General features: G+C 38.8%; 1 protein-coding gene across 17 annotated transcripts in view; it reads right to left on the bottom strand.

Annotated features, from left to right (window-relative positions):
- Window positions 1–18,869, bottom strand: part of obscn (obscurin, cytoskeletal calmodulin and titin-interacting RhoGEF) — a 57,273-nt gene that overhangs the window by 30,738 nt on the left and 7,666 nt on the right. For 13 of the 17 annotated variants that reach the window (XM_023336060.1, XM_023336061.1, XM_023336066.1 and 10 more), the window contains exons 5-36: window positions 18,032–18,337; window positions 17,683–17,949; window positions 17,459–17,565; window positions 16,420–16,588; window positions 16,008–16,283; window positions 15,639–15,920; window positions 15,060–15,335; window positions 14,705–14,980; window positions 14,306–14,587; window positions 13,945–14,226; window positions 13,584–13,865; window positions 12,122–12,397; window positions 11,766–12,035; window positions 11,415–11,681; window positions 10,718–10,987; window positions 10,344–10,610; window positions 9,305–9,571; window positions 9,111–9,223; window positions 8,865–9,018; window positions 8,599–8,760; window positions 8,421–8,525; window positions 7,328–7,594; window positions 4,798–5,067; window positions 4,435–4,701; window positions 4,085–4,351; window positions 3,426–3,692; window positions 3,077–3,346; window positions 2,658–2,927; window positions 1,886–2,152; window positions 1,165–1,431; window positions 698–964; window positions 214–480 (exon numbers count right to left, since the gene is read on the bottom strand). In XM_023336060.1, coding sequence (XP_023191828.1) covers window positions 214–480; window positions 698–964; window positions 1,165–1,431; window positions 1,886–2,152; window positions 2,658–2,927; window positions 3,077–3,346; window positions 3,426–3,692; window positions 4,085–4,351; window positions 4,435–4,701; window positions 4,798–5,067; window positions 7,328–7,594; window positions 8,421–8,525; window positions 8,599–8,760; window positions 8,865–9,018; window positions 9,111–9,223; window positions 9,305–9,571; window positions 10,344–10,610; window positions 10,718–10,987; window positions 11,415–11,681; window positions 11,766–12,035; window positions 12,122–12,397; window positions 13,584–13,865; window positions 13,945–14,226; window positions 14,306–14,587; window positions 14,705–14,980; window positions 15,060–15,335; window positions 15,639–15,920; window positions 16,008–16,283; window positions 16,420–16,588; window positions 17,459–17,565; window positions 17,683–17,949; window positions 18,032–18,337 — 7,902 coding nt within the window. The remainder of the gene's footprint in view (window positions 1–213; window positions 481–697; window positions 965–1,164; window positions 1,432–1,885; window positions 2,153–2,657; window positions 2,928–3,076; window positions 3,347–3,425; window positions 3,693–4,084; window positions 4,352–4,434; window positions 4,702–4,797; window positions 5,068–7,327; window positions 7,595–8,420; window positions 8,526–8,598; window positions 8,761–8,864; window positions 9,019–9,110; window positions 9,224–9,304; window positions 9,572–10,343; window positions 10,611–10,717; window positions 10,988–11,414; window positions 11,682–11,765; window positions 12,036–12,121; window positions 12,398–13,583; window positions 13,866–13,944; window positions 14,227–14,305; window positions 14,588–14,704; window positions 14,981–15,059; window positions 15,336–15,638; window positions 15,921–16,007; window positions 16,284–16,419; window positions 16,589–17,458; window positions 17,566–17,682; window positions 17,950–18,031; window positions 18,338–18,869) is intronic. The other 4 variants (XM_023336067.1, XM_023336065.1, XM_023336076.1 and 1 more) reach the window with 4 other exon arrangements.

Here is an 18,869-nt window from a genome sequence, read left to right as displayed (position 1 = left end):
TTTTACATAATTTGCTGTGACAAGCACAATTGTCACAGCAAATAAACAAGCACAATTCAAAACAAAGCTGAACAACCATGCCTTAGTCTGACAGTTTGCACACTTTGATGACAGACAAGATGTATAACACACAACATTAAATACATACATCAAAAAAATCAATCGAAAAAGTAATAACAGTTGAAATCAACTGACAATAAATCCTCCTCCTACCCTTGATTTTGAGGCTGGCTGAGGTCTTCTGGTCTGTACACACACAGCTGTAGTCACCACTGTCTTCTGGCAATAGTTTGCTAATAACAAGTTCATTCACAGAAGCCTTCTGCTTCATCTGGTACTTCTCTCCAGACTTCAGGACCTGTGATCCCTTCTTCCACTCCACAGGGACTCCAGGTTTGGAGAGCTCACAACGCAAAGTAACACTGGCTCCTTCCTCAGCCTCTTGGCTCTCCAACTTCTGTTTGAAGGTCACCGGTCGGGCTGTGTGGTCATTAGTTATTACACAATCAATGGTATGTCACAGCAAATTTCACATAAACAAGCACAAATCACAAGAAAGCTGAACAACCAGGGCTTACACTGACAGTTTACCCACATTGATGGCAACTCCAACAAACAGCCTTAAATACATACATGAAAGAAATACACACTCAAAAAAACCTTGTTGTAATAAACTAACTATGAATCTTCCTCCTACCCTTGATCTTGAGGTTGGCTGTGGTCTTTTGGTCTCCACAGACACAGCTGTAGTCTGCACTGTCTTCTGGCACCACCTTGCTTATAATGAGTTCATTCACAGAGGCATTCTGCTTCATCTGGTACTTCTCTCCAGACTTCAGGACCTGTGTTCCCTTCTTCCATTGGACGGAGACTCCAGGTTTGGAAAGCTCACAATGTAAAGTAACACTGGCTCCTTCCTCAGCTTCCTGGTTCTCCAACTTCTGTTTGAAGATCACTTTTTGGGCTGCATGGTCATTAGTTGTAACATAGTCAATGGTATTCTTGCTACAACAAATAGTACACGAAAAAGCACAAAATACACCTATACTGAACAAATAGGTCTAATACGGACTGTTTCACACATCAATTACAGACAAGAGCTACAACAAAAACCACAAACACACAAAAACTCGTTGAAAGAAACTCAAAAAATCCTTCTCCTACCCTTGATCTTGAGGTTGGCTGTGGTCTTCTGGTCTCCAGACAAACAGCTGTAATCTCCACTGTCTTCTGGCACCAATTTGTTAATAATGAGTTCATTCACAGAGGCCTTCTGCTTCATCTGGTACTTCTCTCCAGACTTCAGAATCTGTGTTCCTTTCTTCCACTCCACGGAGACACCAGGTCTGGAGAGCTCACAATGCAAAGTAACACTGGCTCCTTCCTCAGCCTCCTGGCTCTCCAACTTTTTCACAAATGTCGATGGCAATGCTGCACAAGTGGGTTTTATATAACAGCAAAATTTGACACAAATAATAAGAAAACTTCAAAGCTTTGGTGTTTTTTGACTACCTCTGATAATGAAGATATGATTTCATACCCCATTTTTAGATTAGCAAAAGTTGTCTGGTCTCCACAAAAACAAGGAGAATCTCCCTCCTCTTCATCACTAAATTCAAAATTTTAAGTATACAAAGGGTACACCTGAGTCATGTTTTTCTCTTGGTATAAAATGTTCTGGTCATTTCCTCCACTGGATATTGGAGGCAGCAGGTTTGAGATTAATTAATGTTTTAGTTGGAGAACAAAATAATAAAACTCAATATAGCTTATGAGTCATCCAATGTGAATTAAGAGGGAATGACATTCAATTTTTGTGTTAAGTCAGGTTGGGGTGGAATTGAAAGTGAAGTTTTCAGTTCCTTATATAGTCCTAATTTCTCACCTTTCACAGTCACCTTTGCCATGCTTTTAGCAGTGCCCACGTCACATGTGTAGATGTCAGTATCCTTCTCCTCCAGGTGTTTAATGATGAGAGTTAGGACCTTCTCCTTCTGGGACATCTCGTATTGACCTTCAGCCCTGAGCTCTGTGTGGCCTTTCAGCCACGTCACCGCGGATGGAGTTTGTTCCGTTTCGCAACGCAAGGTCACAGAGGTCTGCTCATCTGCTTGGATGTCCTCAAGCACTTTGGTGAATTTATGGATCGGTTCTGGTAAAAGTAAAATTGCTACAGTTTAGAGAGTAACAATCATCCCATTGGCTTGTTATATATTTTTGCGGAACACCAATGTTCAATATATGGCTGGAAAAAGAAAGAAAATTGTCTGATCTCATGTCGGACTATAATGTTTAGCAGCAATGTGTTAAAGTGAATGTACTGGATATTCTTAATAAATTAAATGTAAAACGTGTGTGTGTCTAAAGGTAATGTACAAATCTCTACGAGTTCACAGAAAGAAATACTCAGGAAGAAAAAAAGGAGAATCTGAACTTGAAATGTTTAATTATTTTTGTTATTTTTATATTACAGTTTGATATTAAACTGCTACTGAAAGTGGTTTATTGTGAATATTTCTTCTTTTGAATATTCAGATAACATATAAGGAGGATAGGTTTTATTTCCAGTTTGGAATAAATAAATAAATAGTAAGTTGGCCAGCTGTGACTACATATGTAAAAAGATAGGTCATAAAGTGTATACATTTCATCCTTACCCTTAATTTCCAGTTTGGCTCTTGTTGTTGCACCTCCAACAACTTCACAGCTGTACTCCCCAGAATCTTCAGCAGACACAGTGTGAATGGTCAGCTTCATGAGCTTCTCCTGTTGACTGATCTCATACTTCTTGCTTGTTCTGATGGCTTTTCCATCTTTGGCCCACTTTACAGTAAAACTAGCCTGTGTAACCTCACAGGCAAAAACAGCGTCTTCGCCACACACAACAGAAACATTCTGAAGCCCATTTGATAGAGATGAAGCTTTTCCTGTGCCATAGAAACACAATGTTTAGATGACTTATTTTGGTATGTATGCCTCTATTTTAATCACCAATTCTGAATAGCAATTGAACAGAGACGGAGATAAGCTATGTGAGAACTATTCTAATACATTCAAAATTTATGAGTTGACTTACCTTCAACTTTTAGTGTTGCTTTGGAGCTCAGGTCTTTAATGCTGAAGACCACCTCACCAGCATCAGCAGGGGTCACATCCTTTAGGGTCAGAGTGTACTTCCGCCCCTGACTGGAGATCTTAAAGCGACCTCCATTTTTAATGGCTTTGCCATTAGCAGACCACAAGCAGTCATCAATGCTCTCGCGTGACAGAATGCACTCAAAGCTGCATGTGTCTCCTTCATTCACCACAACAGATTTCAGTTTTTTTGTGATACCGATACCAATTTCTAGGATAGGAAAGAAAGAGTTTTATTTTTTTTTCCCCTTCACTTTAACTCTAAATTGCTTACCTAAAAGGGTACTCACCTCTTACAGTGACCTTTGCCTTTGTGACTTCTGTGCCAAGATCACAACTGTATTCTCCAGCATCTTCCTTGGTCACATCCTTAACAATCAATCCCAAAGACTTGCCCGTGTGAAGGAGCTCATATTTTGGTCCAGCTTTTAACACTTTATCCTCTTTTCTCCATATAGGAGAAACTCTTGGCTTGTTTGCTTCACATGTCAAAGTTATCATGCCTTTCTCCTCTCCTGTGACATCGTCTAGTGACTTGAGGAACACAGCTCTTTTTTCTGCAGGTTAAGAAAGGTGGGAGAAATTAACAGCTACATTTATTTCTATACACTATATGAAGATGAAGTCCAAACACTAGCATCTACGTATATGCTGAGTTTATATTACACATCGGTATATTTACCTCTGTGGGCAATTTGTTAAACTGGCATTTATTTAGGAATACTAGAGTAAACTACAAAAATACTTTTGTTGTTCTATCACATAAAATCCCAAGAAAATATATAGACATACTGTATGTGGTTGCAAGTGACAAAATTTTATAAAGTTCCAAAATACTTTGAGTACTTTTGCAAGGCACTGCAATTATATGTTTTTGAGCAGTAAATTAATTTAGGTAACCAGGAAGTTTGAGGCCAGTTATTAAAAGACAGCGAATGGCATTGCTTACCTTTAACCTTCAGTGTGACAGATTCTTTCACTTTGCGTACTTGAAAGGTGATAGTTCCCCCATCCTGAGGCGCTAAGTTCTTCAGCCTGAGCTTGTGGACCTTACCCTCATGTGTGATGGTGTTCACCTCATTGGTGAACAGGACCTTCTCATTAAGAAGCCACTGTGCATCTTCATCAGTGTAGTTGATCTCACATGTGAACATTGCATCGCTGTCTTCATCAACCTCTGTGTCAGCTAGATGCTTGGTGATCTTTATTTCTCGGACTGAGAAGTTAAAACAAGAAAGTAGTTTTAATATCAATATAAGTTATGTGAGTATGCAGTTTTCCATGAACTATAAATCATACCTTCAACAGTTAGAGTCCCTTTGGTTTCAGCAGGACCTGACTGACAGCGGTACTCCCCACTGTCTTCTTCAGTCAGCTTTTGAACAGTAAGTTGAGCCCTCGCAGCATCTTGTCTTATGTTGTATTTATCTGATGCTGCCAGAAGAACCTGACCTTTGAACCACTTCACTTCTTTAGGTGTGGCAGAAAATGTGCAAGCAAGTGCAGCAGAGCTTTTTTCATTTGCCTTTATATCTTTGATATGCTCAGTGATCTCAAGTGGGCGCTCTAAACATACAGAAAAGTATATAACAACAGTATTAAAACAGAAAATATACCCAAAATATACCCAATTGTTGTGTGAGCCTGAAAAAAAGTATTCACCTTTGACTGTAAGCTGAGCAAGAGATTTGCTTTTCCCTGCAGTGAATTGAACTGGTCCAGTCATTGATGCTTTGGTTTTTTTAAAAGTGAGACGATGCATGGTGCCTTCTTTCTCCATCTCAACATCAACACCCTCCTGCACAGGAACTCCATTCAAAGTCCAAATTGGAGGTTTCACTAATTCCATACTGACTTCAACTTCAAAAACAGCTGCAAAGGGTTCCGTCACCTCGACTGAACTGAGTTCCCGGACAATACTGATAGACTGTTCTGTAAGAATCACAAAAAGATCAAAGTAAGAAACTGCAAATTGCATCCATTATTCTCAAGACAACAGATATTTGTAGAATATTTTATTAGTTATATGACCCAAGAATGGCCATTTATGTAATTTGACTAGCACAAAAACAATGATCAAAATTTAATTTACTGACATTTGTCCAATAACCACATATCTAAAAAGTCACCTGGCTGTATGTCTCTCTACACACTCAGATATTTTGCTGATCTTTTGAGTAGTAATTTATTTTAGAAACTACTTGAAGTCATTTCTAGACAGTACTGTTTCATCTCATTCTCTTACTATATTTTGATATCAAACTACCTATTGTTTTCTGTTTATTTAAGATTGGATCAAGGGGCCAACAGGTCCAGGGCATAATCATGACATCCCTCTCTCCGACAGCATACTATGGCTCAAATTGAGGGATTCAATGGTTTTCCCAGGGCAGAAGGTTCACCACACAAATTCTGGATTTTTCTCAGGCTATCCTAGCAGTGGGACATGTCTGAAAACCCTAAAAAAGAGATCCCCAAGGGCATTCTGACCAGATCCCCAAACTACTTCCATTGGATTATTTCACTGCCAAACAGTGGGGGCTCTTCTCCGAACTCTCCTTTTCATCCCTTAGCCCATTTTTCTATCACAAGTCACTGAGATACTTGAGCTCCTGTATTTGCAACAGATATCTGGTCAGGAGGGACCAGTCCACCTTTTCCCAATTTAGAACCATGTCCCTAGAGTTAGACGAGCTGACTCTTATCCGTCCACCTAATGTTCAGGTGTGAACCACTCCAGTGCCCACTAATGGTCATGAAATGAACATATCACCACAACCTCATCATTCGTAAATGGTAACACGAACATCCAGAGGTTCTATGAATACCACAGGATTTACAAGGAAAGGCTCCCCTGGTGGAGCCCAATGTACACTTGGATCAAACTCAAATTTGTGAAGAGTTTGATTATATAAGGATTATACAACCACTCCTACGATGCCCTAGGGAACTACAGAAAGGTCTACTTGTCTGCTGATGCAGAGGGAAAAAAACCCTAACGCTTCTCTTGAAGTAAGGTTCGCTGAGCATCCTTAAAGTAAGATTTTCAAAGGAGACTGAGAAGTGTGATCCCTCAATAGGAATATGAACTGTAAATTCAAAGATCTCACCATTTGTTTTGGTTTCCTTGGTCTGTTCAGGAGCCTGCCTCACCACCTGATCCAATTCATTATCAGGCAGATATCAGTTAAGATGATCTTCATTTGACCATAAGTACCAATTCCCAATGCGGAATATCTTGTGCTAAAACATAGTGTTAAAATACCACTTGGATTCAGAACAGCTAAGCAATTTCTTCCAATTAAGCACCTCTAGGTGATTCCATCATCACCCACAACAGCATAAAAATCTCCTAGGAGCACATCCAGGTTTTGTTACGGTATCCTTTCTAGTATCTCTCCAGGGGTGAGGCTCCAGATCAAATGCTGTGTGCAGAGACGTACATTATCCAGATTTTATTACTCTGCATCACACCAGCTCCAACTTCTTTCCCTCCAATGAAGTGGGATTTTGTGTTCCAACAGTTGCATAACAAAACCATAAATCAGAGGGCTCAGAACTGTAATTTCTCTAATTTAGATGTCTAATTTAAGACCAGTCCTTACCTGGAACGTCACCTTGATTTCTCTGGTGCTGGGGACTAGGTGTAGTGGGCTATCTATTGTCTTGTTGACACCAGGGGCCAATGCTTGGCAACCAGTTACACGTTATTGAGGAGCAAGGTTTGGTAATAATTATCTTATCAAGTTCTTATATCGTTGAATCTTTGATCTATTGACAATGTTTTACTGTCATCATAATGAATCTAGAACTATTAAAAATGTAAATATTTGGGGCAAATCCATTTCTTGTAATAAATGACACTTACACTTAAATCCATGAATACTTTCTGTTGTGATCCAAATCACTTAGACAAATTACATAGATGTTATATGAGTAGCATTTAAAACGTTTCATTTGGTTTACAGGATAAAAAAGTTAATTGATCTCAATAAATTAGTAGGTGAGATTGGTTACAAGAAGAAACAAAATACAAATTGGTAGATGTCTAGGTTTTATCCCATTAGTAGATTATTTCACACTCATAAATAGATCTATGCCTCATTGACTCAGTCTGATGGCTTGTTTTGTGGGTGTATCTATTCATAACAACATTAAGAGTACAAGTATTCTTTGTCATCTTCTGTTTTACCTTCCACAAGCACTTTACATGATGTCTTGTCATCTGTAGCATCGCAGGTATACATGTCTTCATCACCAGAATCCACATCATTGATGGTGAGCTTTCGGTACACATCTTCACCTTTGATCTCATACTTTTTGCTGGCTTTGATCTCCATCTTGTTCTTGAACCACTTCACTTTTGCACTGGCACGTGACACTTGGCATTCAAGATGAGCACGGTGCTTATACATCGCTATCTTATCCCTGAGTTTCTTCACAAACTTGACAGGCAGTTCTATAGTAACATGAACATGGCGTGATTGTAGACTAGCAATTGTGTCTCAAAAAAGGCCTATCAGTGCAAAAGGTCTTATTACAGCTCTCGCTAAAGCACATGATAGGAAGGCCATTGCTCAATAAGTCTGCCAAAGCCAGAGAAAGCAGAGGTAGATATTATGGCAATGGAACACAAAAGCAAAGCTATTACATAAAAATGCCAGATAAAATCCACAAATTGATGCAGCTCAATGTAACTTTGACTGTTTCCCACCATTTACATAGAAACTGAATAAATTTTGCATATGCAATGTGATCATTGGCAGCAAAAAGTCAAAATTACTGGGTAATCACACAATTGCCTACATCAAATCAGAAAACTAGTTATGCCAAAATGTCAGGCTAAAATCTTGATGTAAAGAAAAAAAAACAAGTTTGATTCTTGATAAAATGTATTTGGGGTGCCATCAGGCCTCAATGAGGAATAAAAACCCAAATGCAATTTGCAATCGGATAGTCGATACTATCAAATTAAAAGCAGTCAGAATGATGCAATGCGTTTCTTATTTTTAGACTAATATACATCTAGTACGTATGTGAAGATTTAATCTTAATATTGTATGTTGCGTAAGATAAGATTATGAAAATAAAATTGCAGTAGTCAGTGTGTAGATTTAGAGGAAGTATCGCTTACAATATGCAGATAGGTATGGCATTCATTCTAACGGTTTTGACCCAATGGATACGATTAATCCAATTGCAAAACTATGAAAGGTTATTGACTTCATGCCATTCTCCATTCAGCATTTGAAAAATTAATAGATATTCAAAAGACAAATGCTTACCTTTCACTTTAAGTTTTGCAGCTGAAGATGCTTTTTCAGCTGTAAATGTAATTTCACCCATGTCTTCAGGAGTTACAGATTTAAACAGCAGTATATAAGTTCTGCCTGGAAGAGGATAAAACATTTTCAAATAATAGCATAAAAGTTCTAATCATTTCAAGCCTTTTAAAGTCCTTACCCTCTTGTCTCATCTTGACATTTTCGCTGGCTTTAATTTTAGCATTTCCTCTGAACCACTGGTACTCCACGTCATCATGGGAGATTTCACAGATAAACGAAGCACTCTCCTTCTCCACCGCTTCCACATCTACTAGCTTCTTAATAATCTTGATGTCTCTGGCTACAGAAACCAAATTAAGAATGTATTTTGTTAGGACAATAAAATACACTTTGATTGGTTTAACCACTTTGACTGGTTTAATACATTTGTAGGTAATTAATCACCTTGCACAGTGAGCTTAGCAGAGGTGTTATCATCAGCTGTGTGACAGATGTAAGTGCCTCCATCTTCAGGCGTGCATTTGTTGATAACTAATGTGCGCTTTCGGCCCAAGGAATGAATAGCAATGTTCTTTGTTGACTTCAGTTCAACATCATCCTGCAGAATTGTTGTTTTCAAAATGTTATTAATATTATTTTTGAATAGTATATTTTTATTTTGCTTATATAGATGAACAAGTAACTTTTCACCTTGAACCATTTAACTTCTGCGTTGTTTCTAGACACTTCACATTCAAATGTTGCCTTTTCCTTCTCAGGAACATTGATGTCCATAATGGGTTTGGAGATCATAGCAAGAGGTTCTGTATGATTAGTACATTTAAGTCAAAAAATGGCAATGTTCAGACAATTCCCCCTTAGAACAAATAATCATCAGAATTTACCTGTGACAATCAGTTTGCTTGAGGTATGGACTCCCTCTGCTTGAAAGGAAATAGTCCCAGAATCCTCTCTCTTCAGATTGGAAAGCGTCAGGATATGCTTTTTTCCCACGGTTGTGATGCGGCAGTTTGTCCCTGACTTTAACTTGGCCCCATCTCTGCTCCATGAGCCTTCAACATCAGCTTGACTCAGCTCCACTTCAAGAGTCACTGTCTCCGTTTCATGAGCTTTTGTTTCTGTTAGAGCTTTTATTACCTGAATCTTCTTCACTGAAGGGGAAAACAGCATTTAGTGATCATCATGCAGTGAGAAAGTGAACAAAGTTGAAGAATAGAAACAGTTTTTGATCAACTTTTCTGCATTTGTGTTGTTAGGTCTTTTTGTCAAATGTCTTTGATAAACAAAGTCTCTAAGATATTTGAAGCACAGGCAAAGAGTGAGTCTTGATTTATTTTTCATGATTTTTGGCTTTAACTCTGACATACTAGATATAAACTGCTGGGCAAATTTCTGAATGACTGGTCACACTCACTTTTGGAGTATTTACTACATTTACCATGCCTTAAAATATTGTCTTCATAACTCAACTGCTTCTGAATTGTTGGCGAAAGTTGAATCTAGAGAGTGTTCGTCAAAATGGTTATGACAGCAGGTGTTTCCTTTGAAGCAATCATGGTTGACAAAAGAAGAATGTTTCAAGCACCACTCTCTTTAAATTGATCCATCTGCCCTGCTAATTCAGTCAGAATGACAGATGATATGTCCTTTTATAACACTTTCCCCTGAGTTGATTATAAGATTATTGAAGAATGAGAAGGCGATTTTGTGTAAGGTCAGAAGCACAGTGCACTAGTGTACTAAATATAAATCACCACCATAACAGCTGAAACTGTAAAACTAAATTTCTGTCAATCAGAAAAAAAATTTGCTAAGCAATCCTCTATATACAAAATAGGGAAAAACATTCTGTTATTGTGGTTCAAGGGTTGTAAGGTATTTTGTATTAGTCTCTCCAAAAACATTATTAGGGATTATTCTTACTCTCAACAGTGAGTTTTGCTTGAGTCTTGTCATCCAGAGTCTCACAGGAGTATATCCCACGGTCAGAATAAGTTACTCTCTTGAAAATTAGAGCCTGCTTCGCTCCTTCCACTCGGATCTCTATGTTTCCTGCGGGCTGCACAACAACACTGTTCTTCATCCACTTGACTTCATCTGAAGGTTTACTCAGCACTACTTCCAGTTTTACTTCATTCTCTTCTTCCACTGTCATATTTTCCAGCTTTTTCTTAAAAGAGACAGGTTCACCTGGGAAAAGCAGATGTGGTGATTTACACATATTTTGTATTTTTTGGAAATTGAAAATTAACAAAAGTAAAAATAACCGCTATTGCAGAAAACATTTCAAAGCTTACGCTGAACTTGAAGAGTTGCTTTGTAGCTTTTGCCTTCTGCATCAACACTAACTTCTCCTGCATCTTTCTGTGTGACTGAGGTGATGGTTAGTGCAAAGCTTCCACCTCCATGCTCAGGTTTGTACTTGGGCCCAGCAGTGATGGGCATATTGTTGTGGAACCACCGAACATTGGCATCAGCCGGAGTGACTGCACATTTAAAAATGGCATCCTTTCCCTCCATTGCGGCGACGTTGTTCAGTTTAGTGGTCAACCTCACGGGTCTTGGTGCTGAAAAGAATGAAGCCAGTTTTTAAGATGCAATCAGGTGTTTTCACTAACAGGTGTACACTGACTATAAAAACACATTATGACATAAGAAACATAGATTCTACAGTGCCATTTATAAAAATACAAAGTTTGTCAAAAAAAAAAAAAGTGAAAATTAAATACCTTTCTGTGTATTTAAGTCGATGAAATAACAAGAGGTGCAAGAACGGTACAGACCTGCTGATGCTAGTAAATATTAAGGTTCAAGACTCTGTTCTGGTCTTATTCACAAAAAACAGAACTCTTTAAACACACATTGGATGCTCTTATGTATTTTATGGTTGACAAATGTCCCTAAAATCCATTCAAGGTTCTCATTTATGGTTCGAATATTTTGGCACAGTTGTAAAGATTGCAAGTGTATATGTAAATTTTCAGATTTAATTACCTTTAGAAGTTACTTTAGCGGAGGTCTTGTCATTTTTACACACACAGCTGTATTCCCCTTCATCTTCTTTAGTGACTGCTGTTACAGTGAGGATCCTTTTAGCTCCATCTGTTCTGACACAGTGCCGGTTTCCAGGTTTAATTTCACGGCCCTGATGTTGCCAGAGAACATCCCCTGAGGCCTGATTTAGTTCACAAATTAGGCTGAGTGTTCCTCCTAACTCCACTGTAGCAGCTTTCAAAGGAACAACAAACTTCAAAGCTGAATCTGAAATGAAAGCATGGGGTAGCAGGGGAAAAGAAAATTAAACATTTGCAGAAGCAGATGTAGAAATAGTTTTATTTAACCTACCTTTAACCTGAACTTTGAATTCCACTTTGTCATCTGGAGTTTGACAGGAGTACGTTCCGCTGTCTTTGGTCTCTGTCGATTTCAGTGTCAAAGTGCGAGAAAGCTCATCTTTTTGTATTTCACACTTGCTGCTCTCTTTTATCTCCACGCCATCTCTGAACCACTTCACATTACCACCTTCTGTGGTCATTTCAGCCGTTAAAACAACTTTTTCACTTGCTTCAACAATAAATGTATCCTTGGTAGGCTTCTTAAACTTCACAGCTATGTCTACAGGACACAATTTTTTAGGTGTTTTGTTGTAGAACATAATCTCTCCAGTTAAAACTTTAAGTTTATTTGTAATATACTGGTACCTGTCAATTGCAGCTTGAATACCAGCTTATCGCCTCCAGCTTCACAGGTATATTCTCCAGCATCTTTCTTCTCCATTCTGTCTATTACCAGCTCACGGGTCTTGCCCTTTGATTCCATGTGGATCCCCTTACTCGAAGTGAGAACCTTTCCATCCTTTAACCATTTCACCTCCATTTTGGAGTCTAAAACTTCACAACTTAGAGTGGCTTTCTGAGAGAGAGCAGCTTTCACTTCTCTCTGAACTGATTCCTTACTAGAGAAGCCAGTTGTAGTTTCTGAAGAACAAATGAAATATGTGTCATAAACATTTCAGTTCATCTGAAAATGCTTTAACATACGTTGCATTTTTCAGCTGGAAACACACAAAGAATCCAGCTGGGGACCAGTACTGGACAACTTTTCAGCTTAGTTGACCTTGACTAGTAGATAGCTGAAAGTCAAAATGTAATCTTTTCTCAATCAGTGAACATAACACACCTAATCTCTGTTACTGAGCAAAGAAGGTTCAGAGTTAAGCATTTTAGAATTAGTGTGTCAAATGAAGTACAAAGATGTAAGAGGCTATATGACAGAAAACTGTATTTTCTATGACATGTCTGCAATTCACGTCATTGTGAGTCGACATGTTAGTCAACCCACATATCAACTCACTTTTACTCACTTTTTATAAAAGTCAGAGAGAGTGAAATTTTCAGCATGTAATAAGAAGGCTGAATGAGATACAGTCATTACACTGATTAATCCATCTGAACTATCAAGCTCTGTCTGTCGTGGAAAACGCTGCATTTGGAAATGTTGGGAGCCTTTTAAGAACCTCAGAGTTAGAGTAAGGAGGTACATTCTGTTGAAAATATACAAGTAGACAACTTTTTGCAAAGCTAATGTGCTAACCACACTAATTGCTAATGCTAGACTTTATTTTTATACCATTTTTTTTTTCTTTGAAGCAGTAAAGCATTGATTCAGAATGACTGCTCAGAAACAGAGCAGTCACAACACATGATTTGCATTGTGGTATCTGCTAATAAAGTAAACAATTAAGATCTGTTAATGTGAAAGGCAAAAAAGAGATTATTTTTCAAGTTGTTCTTACAGATCTTTTATTGGATTAATCTTTAAAGACAATTTGTCAAAAATTGGCAATCAGCAAGTCAAAGCCTTATTAAAACCAAAGATCAAAAATCAGCTATAAAAATTTCAAATCAGCACTTCTACTTCAGCCACTGTAAACAAACTTTTTACTTGTTCATATAGAATTTTTACACTTGTTTATGCTGACTCAGTCCATTTTGGAAGTTGCTTACTTTATGTTCTTCTCTGTCTTTTATTTTGAACCTTTCAAAAAACTGTTAACAAAGGGTCCAAGCAATAGAATATTTCAGAAAAGCAAAGATGTGAAATAAATCCAGTATAATGGTATATGCCTACAACAGAACGAAGTATTGTTTTCTTTTCTCCTACCTGCCACATGAATCTTAAAAGCCAGTTTCTCAGTCCCGGCCTCACAGATGTACTCTCCAGCATCCTTCCTCTCTACACTGTCAATCATCAGCTGACGACTCTTGCCCTTTGACTCAGTATGTATGGTTTTGCTGGATTTCAGCAGCTTACCATCCTTGTACCATTTCACCTCTGTCTTTGCATCAGCAACCTCACAGCTCAGAGAGGCTTTCTGCGACAGAGTGGCTTTCACCTCCTTTTGGACAGACTCCTTGTTGAAGAAGACTGACTTAAGCTGGGTCTCTGTAAAAATAATAATGGAAAACATCTTGAAGCTGCAACTTAGGTGTATGAAACTTTGGTGTATAAAAAAACGCTTTACCTTCAACATGCATCTTAAAGGCCAGCTTTTCAGACCCAGCCTCACAAATATACTCTCCTGCATCTTTTCTTTCCACGCTTTCAATCATCAGCTGGCGAATCTTGCCCTTTGATTCGGTGTGGATTGTTTTGGATGAAGTGAGCAGCTTACCATCTTTGTACCATTTCACCTCTGTCTTGCTGTCAGCAACCTCACAGCTCAGAGAGGCTTTCTGCGACAGAGTGGCTTTCACCTCCGTTTGGACAGACTCCTTGTTGAAGAAGACTGACTTAAGCTGGGTCTCTGTAAAAATAATAATGGAAAACATCTTGAAGCTGCAACTTAGGTGTATGAAACTTTGGTGTATAAAAAAACGCTTTACCTTCAACATGCAACTTAAAGGCCAGCTTTTCAGACCCAGCCTCACAAATATACTCTCCTGCATCTTTTCTTTCCACGCTTTCAATCACCAGTTGGCGAATCTTGCCTTTTGATTCGGTGTGGATTGTTTTGGATGAAGTGAGCAGCTTACCATCTTTGTGCCATTTCACCTCTGTCTTACTGTCAGCAACCTCACAACTCAGAGTGGCCTTCTGGGAAAGAGTGGCTTTCACTTCATTCTGCACAGAATCCTTTTTGTAGAAGGCAGACTGGGCCTGCACGTCTGTGTGAAGTAGGAATATATGACTTTGTTATCAATAATCTACTTTTTAGTATCATTTCCTACAGTTTCTGTAAAATATGTTGACCATCTACATGTCAGTTTAGCTCTGGAACCTACCTTCCACTTGGAGTTTGAAGGAAAGCTTTTCCGCACCAGCCTCACAGATGTACTCTCCAGCATCTTTCTTCTCCAGGCTCTCTATCACAACCTGCCGACTTCTGCCTTTTGACTCTGTATGTACCGTCTTACTAGAAGTGAGCAGCTTGCCATCTTTGTACCATTTAACCTCTGTCTTGGTATCAGACACCTCACAGCTAAGCGTAGCTTTCTGAGACACAGTGGCTTTGACATCCTTCTGGACTGACTCCTTGTTGAAGAAGGCTGACTGGGCCTCTGATGAAACAGTCATGAAAGAAAACATATCAGTAACTTCTCCTTAACAGTTTGATTTATATGTGCCAAACATTTTTACCTGCCACATTGATCTTAAAACTCATCTTTTCAGACCCAGTCTCACAGGTGTATTCTCCTGCATCTTTCTTCTCCACGCTGTCAATCACCAGCTGGCGGCTCTTGCCTTTTGATTCAGTTTGAACCGTTTTGCTGGAAGTCAGGAGTTTGCCATCTTTGTACCATTTCACCTCTGTCTTCCTGTCCGCTACCTCACAGCTGAGGGTGGTTTTCTGTGAGAGAGTGGCTTTCACCTCCCTCTGTACTAACTCCTTGTTGCAGAAAGCAGACAGAGCCTCTGAAAGTAAAGCCAATAAAAACTACAGTATTGGTATGAATAATAAATACAATTTCAAAAGACTAAAAACTCTTTTGAGTTAAAACTGAACGGTTCATCTTTTTTAACATCAACATCATTACATGAAACCATTAAGACCTAATTCTGATGCAACGTCTGTGTGGAACTAAAATTACTTTAGTTGGAAGGAGGGAAGGAAGGGATTTGAGATCAGCAAACATCTGGTCTTACATGTCAAAACATCCTGATCAGGACAACTTCAATGATAACCACATTTCAAAGTAACTAGTTCAGCCTTCCTACCTGATACAGTTATCTTGAAGACCAGTTTATCCCCTCCAGCTTCACAGGTATACTCTCCAGCATCAGTCTTCTCGATGTTTTCAATCACCAGCTGACGGGTGCTCTCCTTGGCCTCCAAGCATATTCTCTTACTTGACTCCAGCAACTTTCCATCTTTGTACCATTTCACCTCCATCTTAGTGTCTGACACATCACAGCTAAGTGTTGATTTCTGGCTGAGGACGGCTTTGACATCCCTCTGAATTGACTCTTTATTAGAGAATGCAGCTACTGCTTGGGGTTCTGAGAATAAAACAAAATTATCTCAAATTTAAAGCACCTGCATGACAACAATTTACATCATGTTACAAGCAGAAATATCTCTTTTACCTTTTATCTTGACATGGAATGTGACTTTATCAGCTGCTGTCTCACAAGAATAATATCCTTCATCATTTTTCTTGGCACTTTTAATAATAAGTTTCCTTTGGGTCCCTTTGGAGATGATAGTTGTTCTTTGGTCCTCACTAATTTCAACTTTATCTTTTTTCCATACAACAACAGCACTTGCAGAAGACACCTCACAGGTCAACTCAAGATCTCCTTTAAGGGATGATGACAATCCCATGGGGCCTCTGGCTTTATTGAGAAATTTGGCAGGCTCATCTAAGCAGAAGTAGAATAAAACAAAATTAATTCCAGTAATTGCAGTCGATAGTTACTAAAACAAAGCTTTTAACCCAGGATGTTATGTGTCCATTAGTGCAACGTTATAGCCATTTTAAAGTTCTAATTCACTCACCTTTCAGTGTCAGTTGAATTGACATCCTATCCTCGGATAAGACACACTCATAAAGACCCACATCTTCCTCTGTAACATTGTGAACCATCAGGATTCTCTTACGATCTCTTATAATGGATTCATACTTCTTCCCCATTTTCACCTCTCGCCCATTCTTCATCCAAGCCACCTGAAGTACCAAACAGTCCAGTTTACCAAAACACATTATCTAATTTTAAGATCCCTAACAGCACTCGCAAAAACACTGAATTAGCCTTATCTTCCCCTTAGCACTGATCAGAATCCATACAGGATTCTGTATGGATTCCTGTATGGATCCATACAGGAATCCTGTATCCTGTATGGATACAGGATTCTGTATCAGAATCCATACAGGATTCTGATCAGCATAAAGTCACCACCTCATATAGTGTTCTGTATGCTGGCTAATAGTGTGATGACACATTTTTTCACCTGAGCTTGTTGGTCTCTAGCACTGCACCTTCAGATTTAGCCTCTTGGCTGCTTCATGTTCTCCTTAGCCAACCTATTGGCTCAGAAGGCCGTGTCTTGGTAAGTTTGCAGCTGTGCCTTTCTATTTTCAAATAATGAACTTGAAGTGCACTGAATGAAATGTAAAAAACAAGGGCTATTGTTTTCTAACCCAATCCTGCTTTAAGCTTCCTGCCTGGTGTGTCCTTGGTCTTCATAAAGCTGTTAAGAAGCCTTCACTAAGAAGATGTATATACAGAGAATTGTTGGTAAGCTCTTTTATACTAGCTAGTTGATATATTGGTTGCACTGGATTTTATTTTAGGGTATCATCAAACAGGGGGCTGATGACATTTGCACACCAGATCTTTCAGTGTTTTAGTTCTCCAAAATTTCTCTAACTTCACAGTCATGTTCTGCCTTCTGTTGGCTACATGACTAAATCTGAAAAGGTTTGAGGAGGAAGTGCAAGGCTCTGTAAGAGGATGCATTACTTTCTTCAACAGGATTTATTTTTTAAATATGAAAATGGCCAAAGTGGTGAAAATAAGATGTTTTGCACACAAACCTGAGTTTCATAGTCTGACACTTCAGCACTCAGTTGAGCCGTCTCTTGGACGCTGCAGGTTACAACCTCTGGATGGTCGGACTTGTTGGTGAACCTGATAGGGGGTGCTATAACACATTTTTGTACTTGAAATGCATGACTGAGTAGAAAATAAAGCTTGAGAAAACATATTACTCTAATAAAAGCTTAGTGCAGAAAGTAATAATTTTTTGTAAATGACATACCCTTCACAGATAGGATGCAACTGCTCTGAGAACCTCCACCTACAAACTTGATTTCGGTTCCATTCATTTCCATGGTCACGACTCGAATGAGCAATGTGTGAATGTTCTTAGATTTGGTGATAAGATATTCTGATCCACTCCGCAGGAGGCGTCCATTTAGGGACCAGAAGCCTGAACAAACAGCCGACAACTCCACAGAGATGGAGAATTCCTCTCCAGAGACTGCAGAGCTGTTCATTAGGCCCTTCCTGATTTCTGCAGTGGGTTCTGGATAAGAAAGACAAACAAAGTATTTTTAAAAAGCAAAACACAGAAAACAGATGCTTTTCAAAAAGTATAAAAGACTTACCAAGGTAGAAGCTGCCAGGTACTTCCAGAAAGGGACTCTGGCCAAAATCATTTGTGGCAGAAATACGGAACTGGTAGCTAGCTTCCTCTGAAAAACTGCTTATGGTGATCTCTGTGGCTGTGAGGATTTCTCCAGCATTGCATCTCTGCCAGGTAGAAGCACCAACCTTCCTCCTCTCCACGATGTATCCTTTAATGGGTACGGGACGGTCACTGTCAGGGGGAGACCAATGAATGGTGATGGACGAGTCAGTCTTGTTCTGTACCACAGCATCGACTGGGGGATCAGGAGGATGCTTCCTGGGAGCTACAGTGGGGAAAACAAAAGTTGAAGATGTTCCTAGGACTGCAATAAATTTTCATCTTCTCTTTTTTTTCTTACATAACTACTGACAAGTATGAGTCCAAGGTTGTGTGGGAACCTTTTGCCTACCATTATTTATGACAGTACACTAATATTTCCCTTACAACACTGTTTATGTAGCATCAATCTGACATTAAGAATAGCATTTACATCTGATACAATTTTTTTGATGAAAACACAAAATTAAAACAATAGAATATATTAATTTAATTTATTACAATCTGTTCTACGTACATCCTACAAGTCAATTCACATGAAACTTAGACTAATAGAACTTGGAGTAACATGCTTAAAATGTCATATGGTTCATACTTTTTAGCTCTTAGAAAAATGTTGTCTTTTACAACTCAAAAGTATACATTTTTAAACTCTTGAGAGTCCTTGTTTGGTGTGGGGGCCATAATGAACCTTAGTTTACTTATCCTTTTGAGTGCTGTTACCTCCATCATATCTCAATAGCTCACTATGTCTTCAG

This window comes from Xiphophorus maculatus, chromosome 6 (assembly GCF_002775205.1).
Source record: "Xiphophorus maculatus strain JP 163 A chromosome 6, X_maculatus-5.0-male, whole genome shotgun sequence".
NCBI classification, from domain to species: Eukaryota; Metazoa; Chordata; class Actinopteri; order Cyprinodontiformes; family Poeciliidae; genus Xiphophorus; species Xiphophorus maculatus.
This window is presented reverse-complemented; position numbering and strand designations above follow the sequence as displayed.